The following is a 13,801-nucleotide window of genomic DNA, read 5'->3' on the forward strand; positions in this document are numbered from 1 at the left end:
ATATAGTTATACATAGTTTCTTTTTTTTTTTTTAATTTTTTATTTATTTATGATAGTCACACACAGAGAGAGAGATAGAGGCGCAGAGACATAGGCAGAGGGAGAAGCAGGCTCCATGCACCGGGAGCCCGATGTGGGATTCGATCCTGGGTCTCCAGGATCGGCCCTGGGCCAAAGGCAGGCGCCAAACTGCTGCGCCACCCGGGGATCCCAGTTATACATAGTTTCAATGGAGTCTGGGAGATAGTCTTGGATGGGAGACAAAAAAAAAAAAAAAAAAAAAGGAATTCTTGTTACCAAAGACTGAGAGACAACTAGCAGACTTTATTTTTTTTTTTTTTTTAAAGATTTTATTTATTTATTCATGAGAGATACAGAGAGAGAGATAGGCAGAGACACAGGCAGAGGGAGAAGCAGGCTCCATGCAGGGAGCCTGATGTGGGACTCGATCCCGGGTCTCCAGGATCGCGCCCTGGGCCAAAGGCAGGCGCTAAACCGCTGCGCCACCCAGGGATCCCCAACTAGCAGACTTTAAAACAATACAATACTCAGTGAAAGTACTAAAAATATATAGTGACTATATAACCTTCTCAAGGCTTTCAGGTTATAAAAATAAGGTATTATTCTATTATTCTATATTACTTATTGGTTGGACACTGTTTTGGTTTTCTTTTTGTTTAAGTATTTCTTTGGCTTTCTCTACCCCCATTGCCTTTTCCAAAACCAGAACTAATCATTCTCTCTTTTCTTCTTACAGGACTTTCCATGATATTTCTGATGATCTGAAATCTTCCGTAGACTGACATGGTTTGCACCACAGTGATTTCTGTAGGAGGTTCAGTCTTGATAGTGAGCCCAGCTCAGCTGTGGCCTTCTGTCCTTTCATCTGTGCCTAGCAAGCAGAGCCCGGGGAAGAAGCCGAACCCTCCTGGCCTTCCATACAGAATACCTGGACAAGAGAGAACTTGCTGTGGGTTGCTTTGCCTTTTAAAGCACAGCTTTAGAGCTCAGATTTGTGGTTTGCTCACTTACTCGATGGCTTGAAAAGTTTCAGTTTATACACTGGTACCATGGCTTGAGATTTCCCACTTTGGTTATCTATATCATTATAATATGTATTTATAAAGTTATTTCAAGAGCCTGAACTACCTGCCGTTAAAAGTATTCACAGCGTCATTTTCTCCTGGTTTAAGAAATCTGTTCTTAAACTTTTCTATGACCGTCACTTTTTAATGAAGAGGGTTTTTCAACTTTTGAATATGTAGTTGCTGGAGCAGGAAAAGGGAGTCTTCCACCCCTCTCCCCCCATGCATGGTCCCCTCCGTAAGTGTAAGGCGGGGTGGCGTATTTGAAGGTCAGCTAGTTGTGTGTTGCAACCATAGGAGACACAGAAAAACAAGCTCTTCCTCCCCTTTCTCCTCCTCCCATCCGCCATTACTCTATTGCCAAATTCCTAAAACTCGGTTGACCACTTTGAAGTAAAATACTTATTACGCTGCTGTTAATGGTAACAGTACAACAGAATTCATGTCTGGTTCAGATTTTCTTTCCAAAGGCCCTGAGTGAAAAATCTCAGGAGTAGCAGTTCTCTGAGTTGTTAAATGTATCCCTGTTTACTTATTTGGAATTATGCCAATTGGTTACTTATTAGCAGTAGAATGTTACATTCAGGTAGTATTTTTCCATCACTTAGCACAGTGCCTTGCACATAAGACTCTAGATGAAGGCGTGTTGAATTATGACTTGTTAAGTCTCCCAGACATCACAATAACCAGCATAGTGCTTTGCATCTTACAAAGTCATTTTGCGCATATTATTTCACAGTCCCTTCCTGGCAGCTTTCATATAGCTTTATATCATTTCATACCACTTCCGTACAGATGGGAAAACTAAGGTTCAGAAAAGTTTAGTAAGATTTTTACCTCAAATCTTTCTGACTCTATAGCCTGCAAACTCTGCTATGCTGTATTATTTCTTCCACAACTGTATACAGTTTTCCCAGTATTTGTCCTATAGTTAAGGACAGGCTGGGGCCAGAACCCAGCTCTTAGCTTGGTCTCCTTCCCACTGTACAAAACAATCATTGGGCGCTTTCTCCATCCCCAGGGGAATAGGAGGAGAAAGCGTTCCTTGAATATCAAAGACTTCCCTTTCAAAAATGCCTAAAAGTAAAAATCATTTTGTTTTCTAAACCATCTGACTGAGAAGCATAGTCAATGATAATTAGCTTAAATTTATTCTGATATTACTTAAGAAATTAACTCCGTATAGGAAAAGAGGCTCCTGTGAGGGTTTTGACTGTTTCTATAGTAGCCTACGTGCAGATCTCTTGTTTTTGTTATCCTTCTACAATTATAATCTGGTATTATACCAAGCGTTCCATTTGACCGCTAATGGACTCCTTTTTTTCCTTAGTCAGTTGTTCAGTTGTTTGTTCAGTAACACATTCATTGAAAGTTGGCCATCTCTGGTTTCCATGCCAACCACTGTACAGGGTGCTGTAGGGGATAGCTCCTAGGAAGGCCCTTTCCCCCCATGTAAATCTTAGATCTTGTGCTTGCTAAAATTATGAATTTTGCATTAAAAGGGTTAAAAAAGAAATCAGGTTTGTTTTTGTTAATTGTATACTGGTAAGTTTATAGCTATAATTGGCACATATCATAAGAGACAACTATTATACATAGTGAGTTTAGTGTGCATATACAAATTATGTTCCTCCAAAGTGTTTTTAGCTGTATAAAGTGATACAACAAAACAAAACAAAAAAACTTGAGCCTAATGTATGACTGTTACTGGTCATAATTATTAGTATAAATATCAGGTTCCTAGGAACTTTGAGCCCTAAGAGAATGGTTTGGAGCTCCAAAATTGGCAGTGATATAATATCACTCGAAAAATCAGGAGCAGAGGTACCTCCAGAGTGCTACACAGTTTTCAGGAGGCCTGAATTGCCCTGCCCCAGTGCTCCAGCAGCTGCGTAAGGACTCAGAAGGCCAACCAGCTGGGGGAGGGGTCCTCAAACAGAGAAACATATTCCCTTAGATAGTGAAGAGGTTTTACACAATTTTCACAGGGCACAGAGATCACGTGGTATGAAAATCAGGGAGTCTCAAGCTCATGTCTCAAAACAGCGTATCCCCACATTCTCAGGATTTATCCCAGAAAGAATACATTTCCCTAGGGACAGACAGTGCATTAATGAAGTAGTGCCAGTAAAAATGGATACAGAAATCCTATCACACAGTCTTACATTTTTATAGCTTTATTAAAGATTAGTTTTAAGTTCACATTCACCATTTCCGTTGTAAATCGAATGGAGGAACGGGAGAAGATAGAAGTCTCTACACAGACGTGCTCCTCTTTTTTCTGAGAATAAAGTATAACGTTTTTATCATAAAACCCATGTCCTATAAATCCTTCTTCCATTCCAAAATCCCTATCACATTCTGTGTTTCTGGAAGTGATCTGTCGCAGTGCCTGAGATACACGTCTTACTTCTGTTTAAATTTGTGAGGACTCCTAACACTCTGTCCTATTAGAGGTAGTTAGCTTGCAGAATTTTCCTGTGCCTTGTGAGACTGGTGTAGATCGACTCTCGACAAGGGGAGGATTACCCAAGAAGTGTTTCTGGAGGCATGCTGTATTTAAACAAACTCAGAGCCTTTGGAAACAGCAGCTTATTCCATTTAAAGTGCTGCTAAGGGGCTTGCAGACAAGGTCTCTGGCTAACCTTGGTCTTCAATACCCATTGTGACCCTACTCGTACCCCTAGTTCCCACACGGGTTGTATTTAGTACTTCAGGATGTATCACTACTGGGCAATAAATACTCAGAAATTCAGGCCATGAAGGGTCAGATTAGAGCAAAAAAAATTTTAGGTGAGCTATCCAGGGCTCTCAACTTCAGGGTTTATAGGAAAAACCCCCTTCAGAACTTCCCATGCTCTAGTCCCGACTGCCAGTTTCCTCTAGGGGGTCTTCTAAGACTCTAAGAAGAGTATTACAGTAGGCATTTCACATTGGAGATGGTCCCTGGCAACAAGTGTGAGTTCCAGCTGAGAGCAAGTACTTTTTTTTTCTTTAATTTTTGTTCTTACACATTTGCCATCAAAATATATTCATTTCATTAATGTATTAAGGACCTGCAAGATAATGTGCTAAAACCAGAGCAGTTATTTTTTGATAGTTTAAAAATAATCGAGAGAATTGTAAATCGAGATGTTCTGTCTACTTGAGTCGTGGAAATTCTGTGCTACAAAGGGCCTTTTTTTTTTTTAAGATTTTATTTATTCATGACAAATAGAGAGAGAGGCAGAGACACAGGCAGAGGGAGAAGCAGGCTCCATGCAGGGAGCCCGACGTGGGAGTCGATCCCGGGTCTCCAGGATCACACGCCCGGCTGAAGGCGGTGCTGAACCGCTGAGCCACTGGGGCTGCCCCAAAGGGCCTTATAATTAGGTGATCCTGTCCTTTTCTAGGGGAGAAAACAAATCTATAGGTAAAATGACTTTTCTAACACATACAGAGCCAGTTAGTAACAGAATTCTGAGTAGAATACAGTTCTTTTTTCTCTTAGCCTGTTGTTCTACTTCTCTTCCCTTTTTTCCCTTATAGTTGAGCAGCTTTTGGAAAAATGTGTTTCTTATAGCAGTAGTTCCAAGGGATGTTATTAGATGTTATAAGAGACAAAAGTGTGCATGGGGGAAGGGGACTCTGTGGTCAATTAAAATTGAGGAATGCTGAGATTGTTTCCTTTCTGTAGGACTTCTAAGAGTTTTTAGCGTGCTGTTACATATTGTGAATTTATGAGGGGACAAAGACTGTGTTTACTAGACTTATTTGACCTTACACTGCAACCCCCCGTCCCCTGCCCCCATCCTTTTAGTAGAGCTTCTCCAAGGACTATTGGTCCTTTGGGAAACATGGCTCTTGAGTAAGTTTACAGCTCTTTTAGGAGACATCCTTAATGGAAATTCTGAATGGTAAATCTATTACTACAGTACCACATAAACTATAATAAATCTCAAAGGTTAGTGAGATACCAGAAAGAAAACATATTTGCCATTCAGAGCTATACGTAAAGTATAGAGATTCTTTTCCACCTATGGTGTGTAAAATCAGTATTTGTGTTTAGTTCTGCAAGTTTTTCAAGGATCTGTTAATGTGCAAATACAGTGGTGATCTATTGATAATACATTTTAATAATGCCTTTGTATGTCACTCTTTTGTTTTCAGACTGCTTTCATAACAACCTTGTGAGATAGGCAGGTGTTAAGTATTATCAAATGAGGCACTGGAGGCTCAGAAAGGTTTTTTTGTGATTTTTCCTGTAAGTTTATACCATAAAGTGATGGAGCCAGAATTCAGTTGCAGGACTTCTGACTCCAAGTCCAGAGTTCTTTACTCCACACCTGGTTTCTTATTTTTCTTCTGGCTTTATATCTTACAATTGAAAGGTGTGGAAGGCGAATCTTAAAGTAGTATCATTTTGGCCTACTATCAAATCCTATTTCTTTTTTATTGCAGTGACCCAGAAAGTGTAACTCTCATTAGAGCTATCCCAAAGAAAACCTTTCTTTTGTCTTTTGCAGTGCCACTTGTTTGGGTGACTAAATACGTTTCAAATACCATTTGATTCGAAAACCAAGCTTGGATACATAGTTGTAATTGCTTATGTAACTTTTGGAAAAGATATCCTCTGCATTCTCAGGCAAAGTAGAGCTGGTTTGAAAGCGAAAAAGTTTATTCAAATACAACAGTACATATTCTTTATTCTCACACAGATGCTACTTAGCTTTAACTTGCTTTGACAACCTTCTAATGTAACCTCTTTGTAAATGTGAAATATTTATATTTTGAAATAAAATTACTAGTGTTGAATGAATGAGGTGCTAAACTTAGTCTCATTTCTGTTGAGAAATTTGACCTTCAGTGGGGTGAAACTTTCACGAATACATCCGTCTCCTAGGCCTTCTATACTTTCCAGTGCCTGCGCTGAATTTTTATGTAATATAGGCAGCTTACATAAAAGAACATGTGTCCAGAGAGTGGATGTGGGCACCTTAAAAAGGTAAAAAGTTCCAGGACTGAAGCTGGAGCCCTCAGAGCACAGAGGAAGGTAGCCTTGTGTGTAGCCAAGGAAATGGTAAGGTGAGTGGCTGGGGAGTAAGAATACAAGAAAAAGAAAGCTGGTTAAGGGAACTGCACATTTTGAATGAAGAAAAGTCTACATAATGTCTGTCTTCAATAGCAAAGATACCTGTGCAGCACTGGCAGACGGAGCTGAACCCCAAGTGGGAATACTTGAAGCACATCTCACAAGCTCGGCAAAGAGCCTCTGACACCTGGAGTTGGTGGTATTGAGCTCATCAATCTGACACGGATGGAGAAATGATCTGGGTAAAAGTGGAGGGGTGGACTCGCCAGCCTCAGATTTTCTACTCTGCTAGTCGCTTATTGGCAGATATGGTAATTCACAAATATTTCTCCATGTCCCTCAGTACTTAAGCCAAGGATCCCCTCACAGGGTGGTGTGTGTTTCTAACAACCTTTTGGCTTTGCTTCTGGAACTCCTGGGGAAAGGGGGTGGTGTGTTCTCCCTCCCATCTGATCATGTCCGGGCTTCCTGGTTCTTAGCCTTACTGTTAAGTGGTTTAGTGAGAAATGTATACTAACGATCTTCTCAATCGATAAACAGCCTTTAGGAAACTACTCTGTGCTAGGCCCTAGGGGAGAAGCAAGCCTGAAAAGTAGTCTTAGGGGCGCCTGGGTAGCTCAGTCAGTTAGGAAGCTGACTCTTGATTTTAGCTGAAGTCTTGATCTTCGGGTCATGAGTTCAACCCCCCTTTGGGGAAGCTTTTCCATATGCCCTAGTTAATTTCCTTTTAAACACTAATTTTGGACAGTAGCCTAAAACATACCCAAATCACTGCCTCGTTGCTACGAACCCAGACGTACTCCTTAAGGCTGCATTACCAAATGTTTCATTCTCGATCCAGCCCAAATTGTGAGAAAGATAGGGTCAGAAGAGGAGGAGGGGGAAATGGGACCTACAGGAGGAGCTCCAGAAAGACCCTTTTTCGGTAGAATAACAGCGTCAGGGTAAAAGACCCTTCCGGCAGACTTGACTGTGGTTCTGCTCCACCAGTTGGCTCAGCTTCCAGAAATCCTCGCGGGAACTCGGGAGTTAAGACGAGTCACCTACCAGGAGGACGAAAAGCGTTGCTGGTGGCAGGTGTCTGCTGTGGCGGGTCCTGGCGGGGACCAGATGGAGCGGGGATGCGGGGCGGACCCCAGACCTGAGCGCGTGGGGGCGTGGCCCGGACGGGGGCGGGGCCAGTCCGGGGGCGTGGCCCGGGCGGGGGCGGGGCCCGGGCGGGGGCGGGGCCTCGGGCGGCGCGGTTCCCCGGCGGCGGCCGCGGGCGTGCAGCCTGGCGGGCGGCGGCCCCGCAGTGGCGCGGCGTCCCGGCTGCGCGACGGGCCGAGGGCCATGGCCGCCTCCTCGGGCCCGGCCGGCGTTGGCGGCGCCGGCCCGTCGGGCTTCGCCTTCGACTCGGGACTCGAGATCAAAACTCGTTCGGTGGAGCAGACTCTGCTCCCGCTGGTCTCTCAGGTAAAGCGGCGCCCGGCGCGGCCCCTCGTCTCCCTGCGGCCGCGGCCCGCGATGGCGGCGCCCGCTCGCACGGCCCGGGGCCCGGGGCCCGGCGGGGAGGCAGCCCTGCCCTGCCCTGCCCCACACTCCGCAGCACGACCGCGGCGTCGGGTCGGGCCGCCCGGCGGGGGCCTGGGGGCCGGCCTCGGCGGCGGTGGCGGCGGCGGCGGTCTCGACCCTCCGAGGTCCCGCGAGGCCGGGGGGCTGCGCGGCGGCGGCGGAGACGGGCGGGGGCCCGGTGCCGCCCCGAGGGCCCCGCGGGCAGGTGCGCCTCCCGGCCTGCCCCGCGCCACCCGCGTCGGGATGCGCCCCCGGCCCCCCGGGTCCCCCCGGCCCCCCTGGTCCTCCCGGCCCCCTCGACCCCCTCGACCCCCCCGGCCCCCGGCTCCCCCGGTCCCCCCGGCTCCCCCGCCCTCCCCGACCCCAGGTGCCCCCGGTCCCCCCGCCCCCTCCGACCCCCGTTCCCCAGCCCCCAGCCCCCTTGGACCCCCGATCCCCGGTCCCCCTGGCCCCTCCCAGTCTCCAGTCCCCCCGGTACCCCCGGGCCCCCCCCCCGGTTCCCGCAGCCCCCGACCCCCGTCCCCGGTCCTCCCAGACCCCCCCGGCCCCCTTGGCCCCCCCGATGCCCGGTCTTCCCGGCCCCCGATCCCCCCGGGCTCCCCCGGCCCCCGGTGCCCCCAGTCCCCGGTCGCCCCGCCCCCTCCGACCCCAGGTCCCCAGCCTCAGCCCCCTTGGACCCCCGATCCCCGCTCCCCCAGCCCCCCCGCCCCCCCCGCTCCCCCCGAGCCTCCCAGCTCCCCCGACCCCCCCCGACCCCCGGTCTCCCCGGTCCCCCCCCGGCCCCCTTGGCCCCCCCGGCCCCCCGGTCCCCTGGTCCCCCCGGCCCCCCCGGCCCCAGCGCGGGCTCCCCCGAGGCAGACAGGACCCTGCGGAGCCCACACGCCGGCTGCTGGCCACTCGGGCCGGGGCGTTCGTGCGGGTGTCCGGGCCCAGCGCGCTGTCCCCGAGGCCTTTGTCCCTGTGCCCTGCGCGTGTCGGCTCGCTGGGCGCCGGTGCACCCCGGGCCACCCTGCCCGCCCGCGCCCGCGCCCGCGCCCGCGCCCCCGCCCCCGCCCGTAACCTGCCGCCCGCTTCAGGCGGCTTTTGTGTGGCCTCGGCAGAGCGCCGCGAAGCCCGCGTCTCGGTGCGTCCGGATGCGCGTCTTTCTGCCGGGTCCCGTCCGGGATGCCTGCTTTATTGTATTTGTTGGTCATGACAGAAGCCTGGAATCAGCTAATTGGCCGCGCGGAGTCTTGGAGAAGTTTTTGTTACAGAAGTTCTACGCAGCCCGCGGGCTGGAATTCCTCGCCCCGCTGCGCCGCGACGTGCCAGCCCTGTGGGGAGTGGAGGATTCGGGGCCTGCAGCGCGTTGGCGACTGTGACTCACAGCCAGATTGTAATGTCTTGATGACTCACGCTAGTGTTGCCAAGACTTTAGAGGTAGAAGGTATCTTAAAGGTTATCTGACTCTAAATTGAAAAAATTCTTTCCTCCGGCATCCTTACACCTGGTCGCCAGTCTCCTGCTTAAACATGTTCAGTGATGGGGAGCCCGTAGCGGTTGCGCAGAATTTACATGTTATCTCTTCTCCATCCCAGCCCTGCAAATATTTGGAAATAGCAGTGACACATGTCCCTGGATTCCCGTTATGCTGATTAAATAAACAGCTACTTTTCTCCTTTCTTCTTTTCTTTTCTTTCTTTTTACCTGTGCTCACTGTAGCTTTGCTAACAGAACAGTGAATGAATACCTGACACTACCACCCCTCCTTCCCTTCCATGTCTGATACAGTCACTGACCAGGGGAAAGGAGTACTAGGATCACTCAATAATCTGATCAGGACAATCTGCCCCGTCCTCCTCCCTCAAAAGAATGCCACCAATACAACCACAACCCAGAATGAGAAATACTGGAGTAGTTTAAAGAGTGATAAGAGAGTGGTGGAGTTCAACTTGACAGTATATATATATATATATATTTTTTTTTTTTTACAGTATTTTCTCCATTTATTTAACAAGATGTGTGTTGCTTACTATATTTTAGGGCATGGTCTAAGCACTTTATAAATATTAACTCCTTTAATTCTCATAACAATCTTATGAGGTAGATATGTGTTTATTCTCATTATATGGAAGAGGAAACTGAGGAATAGGGAGGTTAAGTAACTTATCCTGGGACTTTGAACTGCGTCAAGTTAGCATTTGAACCCAGGCATCCTGATTCCAGATTCTGTACTCTAAGTTACACCGTATGCTGTGTTCTCTCTAGAGATTAGAAGCAGTGATGAGGTCAGCTAGTAGTAGGTACAGAGAAGAGAGTCCACAATGGAAAACCAAGGTGGAAAGTAGTTGTAATCTGGAGAAATGGCAACTTTTCAGTTTCACTGCTAAAAATGTATCAGTCCTACAGTTTTGCATTGTGTAATTCTGGGATAAAAGAGGGTGGAGTGGAGGAGGAAATGTGTGCATCTGTGAATTGCTGCTGAGAGTTAACTAGAGGCCAGTGCTAAAGGGGAAAAATGTCAGTTTTTTTTTTTTTCTTCCTTGTTAAAGATTCATTCAGGGTCATAGCTGAGATTCTGCATCCCACATGTTATATATCCACACACAATACCATAACTGCTGTTCCTAATGATTGACTGTACTCAACAAGTAAAAGTTGACTTTGCTTAAAACTGCAGTTTTCTAGAAAATTCATGTCCAGAAGACTCATTTTTTAGGGATTATGCATTATCCAATTCCTGTTTCACCATTTTATCCACAAGAATATTTTAAGTAAGCATTTATTGTGTACTTACTACCTAGTCCTTGAGGGACCTGTAGTCAAGTTGGGCGACAGACATATAAAAATTAGCAAATGCTGAGTGTCAAATGAATAACATCAATAGTAAATGCTCTAAGAGGTCAGAGAAGGCTTGGATGAGTCAGGTATGATGTCGTAAAGGAGACAGGGTCTTGAGGGAGCAAGTAAGACTAGCATCATAAAACTTAGTAAATTTTAAGCAGGTATCATAAAACCTCTTCTGACTCTGTAAGTAAGACTCTGGCCTTATTCTAGGAATGCAAGGTTGAGTTAAATTTAGACAAATGTGTATTATTTTCTGCATTCACATATTACAAAAGATACATGTTCTTATCAGTAGATGCAGAAGACGCGTTCAATTAAATCCAAATTACAGTCATGATAAAAAACACTTAGCAAACTAGTAGTGAAAGAGAACTTCCTTAACCTGATAAAGATTATCTATAGAAAACCTACAGTTAACATCATAGCAACTAGTCAGATTTAAAACAAACATTTCCTGGGACGCCTGGGTGGCTCAGTCTATTAGGCATCCAACTCTTGATTTCGGCTCAGGTCATGGCCTTGGGGCTTTGGGATCAAGCCCCTAGTTGGGCTCCATGTTCAGCAGGGAGGCTGCTTATACTCTTTCTCCCCCTCTTCCCCTGTATTCTCTTCTCTCTCTCTCAAATAAATAGGTAAATCTTAAAAAGCAAAGCAAAACATCTCTTTTAAAACCAGAAACAAGAGGAGGGATATATGCTATTCCAGCTTTTACTCAACATTGTACTGGAAATCCTAGCCAGTGCAATGAGACAAGTAGTGGAAGGTGTAAAGATAGAGAAGTAAAAATCAAAACTCTTAAGAGTCCACAGATAAATCATAAAAACTAGGAGGTTGGGATCCCTGGGTGGCGCAGCGGTTTGGCGCCTGCCTTTGGCCCAGGGCGCGATCCTGGAGATCCGGGATTGAATCCCACATCGGGCTGCCGGTGCATGGAGCCTGCTTCTCCCTCTGCCTATGTCTCTGCCTCTTTCTCTCTCTCTCTCTATCATAAATAAATAAAAAAAATTAAAAAAATAAAATAAAAAACTAGGAGGTTTAGTAAGTTCACTGAATGTAGCATACTAAAGTCAACTGCATCCATCTACATTAGTAAAAAACAACAGAAAAGTAATTCTAAAAAAATACCAGTTAAAATAAAAATGACAGCAAAAAAATGAAGTTCCTAGGAGTATATACATAGTAAAAGAGATGCCAAATTTTGTGAAAAGAATTTTTAATTTTATATTTTTTAAAGATTTTATTTTTAAGCAATTTCTACACCCAATGTAGAGCTCAAACTCATAAGCCCAAGATCAAGAGTTGCATGTTCTACATACTGAGCCAGCCAGGTGCCCTAAGAATTTTAAAAAGTTATTGAAAGCCGAAGTAGATATAGATAAATGGAGTTGAAGTACTATATTCATGACTAGATTGACTCAATATTATAGACACATCAATTTTCCCTATTAATCTATAAGTGTAATGCAATTCCAATGAAAATTTCAACAGGGTTTTTTGAGTAGAATTTGATAAAAGGCAATTATAATTTCATATAATTATATGAAAGAGCAAAGAGCCAAGAATAGCCAGATGAGAAACAAAGTGGGAAGATTTCAAGACACTATCAAGCTATCATAATTAAGGCAATAGACCAGTGAAAGGGAACAGAGAGCCTAGATACAGATCTACACATATGTGGAAACTTGATAACTCACATAATTGGCACTGCTAGTTAGTAAGGAAAAGAAAACTTTTTAAAAATGGGGCTGAGACAATTGTTATCTAATAGTCACATATGAAATTGGATCTCTGTCTCACAGCATATACAAAAATCAATTCCAGATAGGTTGAGGACATCAATAAGAAAGCAAAAATGTGTAACACTTTCAGGGGAAAAATAATGGGCAATATCTTCACCACCTCATGGTGGGAAGTGAATTTTTAATACTTTGAAAGTAAAAACTCTAAGCAAAAATTGCTAAATTTGACTCCATTAGAATGAAGAACCTCTGTCAAAATTGAAGGGACAAGCCATAAAGTGGAGAATATGATTTTTTTTGGTTTTATTAAATTCATTTATTATTTTTTTAATAATAAATTTATTTTTTATTGGTGTTCAATTTGCCAACATACAGAATAACACTCAGTGCTCATCCCGTCAAGTGCCCCCCTCAGTGCCCATCACCCATTCACCCCGAGAATATGATTATAACACAAATCACCAATAAATGATTGGTAGTACCCAGAATAAGTAAAGGACTGCAATGAATCAAAAGTAAAAAAGATTACCTGTTAAAGATTGGTAAAAATAAAAGAGTCATCTCATGGAAGAGGAAATAGGTAGCTAAAAGACATAAAAGATGTTTCATCAGAAATCACTGGAGTACAAATTAAAACCATAATGAGAACAAGTATTGGTGAGAAATGTGGAGCCAATGGGAATGTCAACAGTAAACCACTTTGGAAAACAGTTTGATATAATCTAATGTTGAAGCTGGGTATTACCTATGGCCCAGCAAGTTTCCAAAATCCATACCCCTGGAGAAAGTCCTGCATGTATGTTAGAGACATGGCTTGGAATGTTGATAGTTTTGTTTTTTGTTTTTTGGGTTTCTTCTTTCTTCTTCTTCTTCCTCCTCCTCCTCTTCTTCTTCCTCTTCTTCTTTCTTATTTCTTCTTATTTCTTCTTCTTCTTCTTTTTACTTCTAATGGCCCCAAACTGGAAACTACCTAAATCTACATAAATGTCTTTTAACGGTAGGATGTTTAAATAAATTGTGCTACATTCATACAGTGAGACACTGTGAAGCAGTGAAGTGAATGAACCACAGCTATAATTATCAGTATGGACGAATCTCAAAAACATAATGTTGAGTGAAAAAAAATTAAAGGCTCAAAAGCAGGCAAAAGGAAACCTGTATATCATTTAGGGATATAACATCTGTGCAGTAGTTATAATAAGGAAGTGATAAGCCCAAAATCAGGACAGTAGTTTCTCTGAGGGAAGGCAGTGAGTGGAAAGGTAGGGAGGAGCCCGCAAGATGTGTGGGTTCTCAGATATTGGTAGTATTCTCCTAAGCTTGGTGCTGGGTGCATATGCCTTCCATTTCTTTATACTGTGCACATATGTATTATATATACTCCTTTGTTATATATTTTCTAATTCCGACAGTTGTTTAAAATGCCCTGGGTTGGGGCCCAAACACATTTTCTGCAGAGCAGCTCTCCACCTTCTTTGGTAATCACTTTATTCTTCCTGTCAAAGTGCCCACTCCCAGGCTTAAAT

The 13,801-nt window shown here is 44.8% G+C and overlaps 2 protein-coding genes across 3 annotated transcripts in view; both read left to right on the forward strand.

Moving 5' to 3' along the window:
• Positions 1-5,883, forward strand: part of TMEM245 (transmembrane protein 245) — a 102,630-nt gene extending 96,747 nt beyond the window's left edge. For both annotated transcript variants that reach the window (XM_055302694.1, XM_055302695.1), the window contains one exon: positions 758-5,883. In XM_055302694.1, the coding sequence (XP_055158669.1) occupies positions 758-803 (46 nt within the window). In that variant the 3' untranslated portion in view covers positions 804-5,883. The remainder of the gene's footprint in view (positions 1-757) is intronic.
• Positions 5,884-7,420: 1,537 nt separating this feature from the next.
• Positions 7,421-13,801, forward strand: part of CTNNAL1 (catenin alpha like 1) — a 63,826-nt gene continuing 57,445 nt past the window's right edge. Inside the window, exon 1 of the mRNA XM_055302696.1 lies at positions 7,421-7,611. Within this exon, the coding sequence (XP_055158671.1) occupies positions 7,489-7,611 (123 nt within the window). The 5' untranslated portion in view covers positions 7,421-7,488. The remainder of the gene's footprint in view (positions 7,612-13,801) is intronic.

The sequence above is a fragment of the Nyctereutes procyonoides genome, unplaced genomic scaffold (genome assembly GCF_905146905.1).
Source record: "Nyctereutes procyonoides isolate TBG_1078 unplaced genomic scaffold, NYPRO_anot_genome, whole genome shotgun sequence".
Lineage (NCBI taxonomy): Eukaryota > Metazoa > Chordata > Mammalia > Carnivora > Canidae > Nyctereutes > Nyctereutes procyonoides.